Genomic DNA, 8528 nt, shown 5'->3' on the forward strand with positions numbered 1-8528 from the left:
TTTCAGGTCTGCCAATTCCATTTGGGGAGTAGATTTATTCACTCATCAAATATTCATCAAGCACTTATTTTTGTGTCAAGCACTATCCTGGTTATTAAGCACACTATGATAAACAAGACCAATGTGGTCATTGCCCTCAGGAAGTTTATAACTGGCATTTGAAACTGATGTTAATCAAATAAACAAACAACTGCACAATTACGAGCTTTGTTTAGGAGGAAATAAAGACAGGATGCCGTTGAGGAGGATAGTGTACCTTCCACAGATTGGAGTTCTCTAGGGTGACATTCAAGAGTCCAAAGATGAAAGAAACCCACCACACGAGTAGTTAGGAAGAGAGATTTCCATAGCAGAGGACACAACAGTGACATCCCTGAAAAGAACATAAAACAGTGTGGTGGAGAATAGGGCATGAATGGAGATGGAGGTGGGAAGGAGACACAAGCTAAATCATGTAGGCTTCTGTAGGCTATGTGAATAATTTTGGGTTTTAATCCAAGAGCAGTGGGAATCTACTGAAAGTCTTAAGCAAGGAATGGCATAATCTACCTTATGTCTCAGAGATTGTGTCAGATGCTATAGGGAGACTCACTGCAGAAGGACAAGGGTGGAAGGAAGGAAAAGAGGGGTTACTGTGGTAGCCCGTGTGAGAAAGGACAGCTTGGCAGGCCAATCCCTGGAGTGGGTTAACTACACAGGTTGTCCTGAGGAGGACACGTGGTTCGTAGTACATTGCACTGCTCTTTTTTGAACAGTACTGAACTGCAGTTTTGAAATTTTTGTCTTTACCAATCTCCTCAAGGGTTTATGAAAGATATCCATAGCCTTCTTTTATGTGTGATAGTCTTGAGCATCCTACCCTGGTCTCATCCTTCCAGAGAATGCCCTGTAGCTTGAACTATACTGGTGAAAATTTAGGCGAACTTAAGTTAATAAAATCCACTATGTTTGAAGATAATACTAATAAGATTTGTAGGTATATTATACAGGTGAGGTAAAGCAGAGCAAGGAATTGAGGATAATGCCAAGTGGTGACTGTACCACTTACTGAGATGAGGAAATGAGGGAGAATGAAGAACAGGCTTGGAGAAGAAATATTTCTATTTTGGATTTGTCACAATAAAGATGTCAATCAGGTAGAGCCATCAGGAAGCTGGATGGAAACACCAGCATAGAGCTGGTAGCATAAAGCTCAGCAGAAACATTTGGTAGTACTGTTGTATAAAAGCTACACAAATAGATGAGAACCACAGATGATCTGTGGAAGAAAAAAATTATCCAAGATCAAATCCTAAGGAAGTCCGGGAAAAGAAGAAGAGACGGGAAAGTAAGAAAGAATTACCAGAAAGGTCGGATGAAGAGCAGGAGAATGGAGTCTCACGAAAGCAAAGGGTCTAGTTTGGTTCTAGAAGTATTGATGGTGTGAAAATGTGGCAAGTGAAAGGATGACTACAGAGAGGCATCTTTGGGGTTTGCCAACCAGAAGTTTCACTGTTGCGGGTGGAAGAGGACAGGCTGAGTAGCCAGTTGGGAATGAAAAGCTTTTTCCTTCTGGTTTCAGCCAGTGGACCTGAGGACATTGTTTGGATGAGGGAGCTGCAGAAATCCCAGCAGGCCAGATGTGTCAGTTGCTTTCTTTCTAGAATGCATCTCTGTGATTTCTAATTTTAATTAGGACATTTCAGACAGGAAAGACTATAGAGCACATCATGTTTGATCACTACTTTGTAAATGAGCATGATCACATGCTTTAGCCAGTGCCCAAGTTCAAGAAAGAAAGAAAAGAAGAAGGGAGAGGAGAAAGAAAGGAATGAAGAAAGCAAAAACATTGTCCAAAGGAATCAGAACTAAATGTAATTCTTCTGTCTATAGTGTGTCAAGATTTCATGAAAACTAGATTTTGAAATGTTAGAGAAGTCTCTTCCTATCCACACTTCATGTCACCTTGAGGTAGGGATAGGGCCAGTTGGGTAAAGAGGCTGCCTGCCTCTTGGTGCTTTATGGAGCTTTGCAGGTTCATGTCTGTAAGGACACCACATGTTTAGAGAGGAAATATTTAGAATTGAACTGGAGAGAGCCTTTCCACAAAAATGGAAAATATGAAACCATACATATATGTTCACTTTGAAATCATTTTTACTTTATGATAAAATGGTAAAATTTTAATTTCTGATTAATATTCTTAATAGGAATTTCTGATTAATATTCTTAACATTTAATGATCTATAAACAAACTCTAGGGAAATCTTTTTATAATAAGAGAAAGCCCTTTGTATTTGTAAATGGAGAATCACTTAAGGAAGGCAAGAATAGAAGGAAAGAGAAGAGAGCCTCCCTTTATCTCAGAAGTAACCTGAGGCCATCTGATGGCCATTTACATGTGTGGTTCAACATTTTTCATATTCCTGGACAACAACTCTCCAGTTCAATGCCAGACACATGGTAGGTAAGATGTTCTGGAATAAAAGCTAAGTATTCTGTTCAGTGATGGTACTTAGCTACTGTTGGTTAGCAGTGGCCACTGAGCATGTTCATTTCACAAGTTTGGATCCTATTTGCAAGGTAACAACTTGGGACAGTTTTCTCAGTAAGTGAAAAGAGTAAAGAAGCCCAAATTTTACTCCTGGGTGGCCTATTTTGTAATCTTGGTCAAGTTACTTAACCTCTCTCTGCTTCAATTCCTCCTTCAGGAAATGGTGTGAATAATGTCAGCCTTCTCCCTATTCTCAGAAGTAATTTAAGGCCAGCTAATTGACTCTACCATATGTGATGTAATGGTAGGGAAAAGAGCTATTACAATGTGAAATATCATTACTCTGGTTCAAGTCAGAGACTACCCTTGCACACACTATCCTATAGCTAGGCCTCTGAAGCCTACTTTTAACTACCCCACCCTTGGTACCAGGAATTGAACCTAGGGGTGCTTTACCATGAACCACAGCCCCATTCCATTTTATTTTTTGAGACAGGGTCTTGCTAAGTTGCTTATGTCCTCACTAAGTTGCTAAAGCTAGACTTGAATTTGTGATCCTCCTGCTTCAGGCTCCTGAGTCACTTGGATTACAGGGATGTGCCACCATACCTGGCCCACTTTTAACTCTTTAAAGCAAAATCTTCCTATGTGGGTGAAGTTACCACTATCATTGATTTTGAACTCTACTGCAGCCCAAAGGACCTAGTCCCCTTTTCATTGAACATTTTTGCATTGGTTGCAGATTGTTCTTTGAGATAAACAGGAATATCTGAAGTATAGCAAAACCACTACTGGGAATCATAGCACATAGGAATAACTGACCTATTGCACTTATCTAAAACCTCACCTCCAAATCTGCTACCAAGGCAGCTTCCACAGGAGCCCAAACCCTAGCCACTGTAGCACAGAGGAAAAATATGGCTCAACTATGTGAAAATAGTCATCATAACCCTCTAATTGCAAGTATTTCTCATAACCATGAGGTTGGACATTTTAGCCCCATCTTATAAAGGAAGAAATTGAGGCACAGAGAGATCCAGTGGTTGGCCCAAAATCACATTATTGGTAAATAAATGCCAGAGGTATGATTAGACTCCGGGTCTTCTGATGCTTTCTTAAGATTTTTTACATAGCATGTGAAAATGATAATGGACATCAATCTATGGAAAGAAGGAAGATAACACTGTGCCTAAAATATTCAAATTGCACATCAAAAGAGAGAAGGTTTTTTTAATAACTGATTTGATATTCTAAGGGTAGCCAGAATTATTGGAAAAATCAACCCGACTGCCCTCCTCTTCTGCTCATCTCTTTATAGGTCAATATCAAAGGTACCATATAAGAAGCTTCAACTTAAACACTTGACTTTCACAGACTGTATATGCATGGAACTTCCATCATATACACTGAGACTGGTGTGTGGGGCTGAATCTTCCAGCTAATAAGGGATGCTCACCAGCCACCTAGAATTCAATTATGAATGTGGTTTTTTTTTTTTTTTGGTTCCCCACCCATGACCCTATATCAATTTCTCAGAGAAAAAAATTATAGTTTAGAATGGTGTTACAAAGTTTGAGGATTTCCAAAGTCAGGAGACATATTTGTCACAAATATCAAGGTTTCACTGCATTGAATTGTCCTGCTTCGATTTTGCTTTAGTGGGCAGAAACTCAAGGATAATGTTGTTGCTCATGGTAGTAACTAACTCATCTTGGATTTCTAACACATCTGTCCTTCTGACTTGGCTTCTGACCAGTGGTTGCTTTAAAAAAAAAAAAGTCACTTTTCATTTTTATCATTCTGCTTTATATGTGTCTTGATGTTGTAAATTGTCTTAAATCCTTTTTGGAAATGGTTTACATCCTAGATAAATGCTGAAACTAGGCTTCCTAGAAAGAACCATTTATTATTTAGTCTGGAGGCATTCCATGTTAGAACTACAAAAAGAATTAAGGACAATGGTGTTTTTTAAAGGCAAAATGACAGTGAGAGTTTTTTGGTGAATTTATTCAAATTCTGAAATTATCTGGCAGTAGCTAAGGATTATGCTTTGAGTGACACCTAATGGTTGAGAAAGTCACTCTCCCCAACCACTTCAAACTACCCAGAACATTTTTTCCTTAAACCTTGGCTGTCTTCTTCAGAACTGCCTTGCTAATAGTTAAAAATATAGAGACATGTAGGCCTTTTACTGCTGGGATCTCCCAGCCTGGTCCCTGGGCAATCCATCCAGAGTGATTCCAATGTTTACTTGAGTTTGAGAACCATTGATTCAAGTGCTGCCAAGTCAATGTGCCCAAAGCACTGTCAGGCCTGATGGCACCTCAAGAAGTTAGAGGGCCCAGGAGAAGGGTAGACCTCCCTGGTCTACCAAAGGGCGCGGGCAGAGTAAGAGAAAGCATAAAATCCCCCTGGGCGCGGGCACTGCCCTCCTGGCAGTAAGGGTGGGGGTAGCCTGGGGCCTTGAAAGCAGTCCCCCGGGGCTGCCTGCCTTTGTCCCCGGGTGGTCGCGGGAGTGTCGGACCTGCGCTGCGGACGGCCTAACGCCTGTTCTCCGTGTCCACAGACGAACCCAACTCCTGGAGTTCTCCCGCTGCCGCCTCCCCAGGTCTGCCGGAAGTAGGCGTCTCCCTCGAGGACATCCTCTCTCCATTCTCTCCATCGCATCCAGCCCCACCCTCCGACCCTTCCCACCAGATAAGCCCAGACCCGACTTGGGATATCAAAAGGGAACACGACGTTAGGAAACCAAAGGAGCTTTCAGCCGGCGGCCAGAAGAAGCAGCGCCTCGGGGAGCAGAGAGAGCGCTCGGCGAGTCCGCAGAAGGCCGCGCGGCCGAGGCTCGAGGAGGCGCCCGGCGGCCAGGGGCGGCCCGAGGCTGGCAGGCCCGCCTCGGAGGCCAGGGCGCCCGGGCTCGCGGCGGCGGACGCGGCGGACGCGGCGAGGGCCGGCGGGAAGGAGGGTCCCCGCGCCGGGCCGGGCCCCGAGCTCGGCCGGCGCGATGGCCTCGGGGCTGCGCTCACGGGCCGGGGCGGCGGGGAGCGGCCGGGCGCGCGGGAGGCTGAAGGCAGGGCGGGCGCGCGCGCGGGTCCCCGGCAAGGCCCGCGGCCCCCAGGGGGCGCCCCAGCGCGCAAGGCGGCCGTGGCGCCGGGGCCCTGGAAGGTGCCGGGCTCCGACAAGCTGCCCGGCGTGCTCAAGCCCGGCGCCTCGGCCGCCAGCAGATGAGGCCAATGCCCACCACGCGCCCTGGCACAGGCCGTTCTTCTTAGGTTCTGTTTCATGGCGTTTTAATTTATTTTCACTGTCACACGCATAGATCCGCGAGGCACCAAGGCCTGGGAGCATCGATTGAGGTCCCACACGTCCAGCGAGCATGGGCTGCACGGCGTCCACACGCAGACCTAAACTGAACCTAAAGCCTCCTGTTCCACGGTGGGGGCTTTGGCAGCTATGGAAGAACCAAAATAAAGTGAAGAACATCACAGAGAGACGGTGCAGTGTAGCTTTAGTTTAAAAAAAAAAAAAAAAAGAAAGAAAGAAAAAAAATTCCCCCCACTGCATGAAGGATTTGGATGTCATCCAAACTTTATATCAAGAAACCGGACAAGTTAAGAGCAATCACAAACTGGAATATCGCCTTAAAAATCAAACTGCACGGAGCAAGCTGAAACTGAGACAAGATTATATCTTTTAATTGATCTAAAGCGTTGTAAATAAATTGTTCTTGACATATCTAGTCAGGGGTTAAAGGGTTTCTTTTGAAACATTCGGAACTGTTCGCCCATGACATGTTTCCATGGCTCACCCTTGGCATCCATCACCAGTATTAGCGCTGTTCCCTGCATACAGCAGGATGTTAGAAATATAGTGAATTCATTGGTGTGATGCCATTTTTACTGCCATTTCTGTGATCAAATCATATTTCTGTACATTTTCAGTGGTAGGAAAAAAAAGGTTTAAAAATTGTATCCTAGGAAACAGTTTGCCATAAGTCAGAGTTTTGCTGTTTAGCTCATAGATCTTAATTGATTTTCCTCTAAAATATGACTTTTAGAATTGAAAGACCACAATTTGTTTAATCAAGATTGGCAACGCTGCAGTTCCTTTATGAAAAGGCTTTCCTATTGTCCCAGACTAGCAAAGATAGTTTCTTTGTCAACACAGTTGTATTTCTCTTATTTTATTGTCTTGTTTTAAACCCACTCCATTACTTCATTTTGACAGAACAAAGGCAAAGTATTTGTCCTATATTTCCCAGATTACAATGAATCTCTAATATTAAAAAATCACTATTATAACTAATTTATTTTCATTAAAGAACACAAGTACTTTTAGCATTCACTTCTTATCTTTCCTTATTCATTTTTGTTTCCATTCGGTTTGCTTTTGCCCTATGTTTTTTGCAATTTTGTTATTTCATTAGCAACCTCCAAATGTTTGTGTTTTATCTTCATGAATCTATGATTGATCCCCTAGTGAAATTCTAAGACTTGCCTTTCTTCCCTGCTGTTTTAGTATTTCTTTGTAATATGTTAGCTTCAATTAATTATCCATTGGTACTTATTGTAGCTACACATATCAAAAGGCAAAATGTTTCTGAAGGCAATTTGTCTTTAATATGCTTTATATAAATGAGGCTTCATCCTTTCCATATTCTGCCCCTTACAGGATTTGAATGCAAATAAGTCTCACCCCCCTGCACTTGTAGTCAAATAAGTAAAAGGGGAGGTCAGGTCCATCACACAAGGTCACATATAATAGCCTCCCTCACTGACTCTTTCCCTCTCCATAATTGCAGTAACCTGAGCACTAGCAGTTTAATTTCCATTAGACAGAGGACTAGTTTAGTTATTTGACAAGGGAATGTGGTTGAAAGCCTCATATGAAGGGTCTTGCAGCTTGTAAAAGCAGTTTCCAAAAATGAAACCCATTCATCATAAACAAAAGCACAAACACATGTAGCAGTTATAATACTTTTGGTTTAATCTCAATTAGTCTTTCTCCCCTGGACTAGAAATCCAGTATAGTTTGCCATTAATTTATTGAATCTGGTTTTGGACAATGCTTCTGTAGTGTAGCTGCACGTCCTGGTACTGTATCCTCCAATCTTTATTTTCCATGTGTTACAAAAGGAAAAAAAATGAGATTACGCTTGCATAAACTCTAATTTGCACAGTTCACAGCTACTACTTGTGCAGTAATTGCTTTATGCGGCTGTAATCCATAACATGTGAAGACAGCACATCATCTAAATCCCATTCCAAATAATATTTCTGTGTAGTGTTAGCTGTGAATTTACCCTGTACAGCTGTATCTCTATAAATATAATTCCATGTATTAATAGTCACAGAAAGACTGTAAGTGAGCAACTATTTTTATGAAACGCACCACTATGGATAAATTAACTTTTACAGAAATCTTGTTTACTGTATGATATTCTAAAACACTGTCAAATAAAATATATATCCAAGAATCTTTTCTTTTTTCAACTATATAAGTTGTGTGTTAATTTAAAGTAGAAAATTACTGGGGGTTTATTTGGTTTTTAAAAACTGCAATTTTCACATATTTACCCCAAATAGAACTTCTTTGAAACTTGATTCTTAATGTAGTAGCATTACATGGGAAAGACTGTTGACTTTTTGTCCCAAGTAAACTTAGAATTTTCTCAGAGACAGTCTAGCTGGTATTTGCCTGTCAGCTTACTACCTTATTTGCGAATTGGCAATATGTTTCCAGAGCTTGCTATGTTGATTGATACTGGGCCTTTTTTTTTTCCAAAAAGGATTCAAAATATCAATCAACAATAAATTCCATCCCATCATCTCCTGTTAATTCTGAAACTTTTTCATACAAATTCTCAAGGATGTAAAAGTCCAAAATGAATAGCCAAATATAGATTTTGCAACGTATTGTAATACCTGGATCAGAGAGAAAAAGGGTTCTACATGGGTATTAATGATAACAATTCTGCCATCAACGAGTTTATAATTCAAAGGAACAGTCCCCAGTCCTCATCCTGTCAGGACTTACTATTTAGGTTAGTAAGAGTCCT

At 41.7% G+C, this 8528-nt stretch overlaps 1 protein-coding gene across 13 annotated transcripts in view; it reads left to right on the forward strand.

Moving 5' to 3' along the window:
* Magi2 (membrane associated guanylate kinase, WW and PDZ domain containing 2) overlaps nucleotides 1-7962 on the forward strand; it is a 1272989-nt gene extending 1265027 nt beyond the window's left edge. For 9 of the 13 annotated variants that reach the window (XM_078040157.1, XM_078040158.1, XM_078040153.1 and 6 more), the window contains one exon: nucleotides 5040-7962. In XM_078040157.1, the coding sequence (XP_077896283.1) occupies nucleotides 5040-5698 (659 nt within the window). In that variant the 3' untranslated portion in view covers nucleotides 5699-7962. The remainder of the gene's footprint in view (nucleotides 1-5039) is intronic. The other 4 variants (XM_078040161.1, XM_078040160.1, XM_078040162.1 and 1 more) reach the window with 1 other exon arrangement.
* The last annotated feature ends 566 nt before the right edge of the window (nucleotides 7963-8528 follow it).

This window comes from Ictidomys tridecemlineatus, chromosome 2 (genome assembly GCF_052094955.1).
Source record: "Ictidomys tridecemlineatus isolate mIctTri1 chromosome 2, mIctTri1.hap1, whole genome shotgun sequence".
Lineage (NCBI taxonomy): Eukaryota > Metazoa > Chordata > Mammalia > Rodentia > Sciuridae > Ictidomys > Ictidomys tridecemlineatus.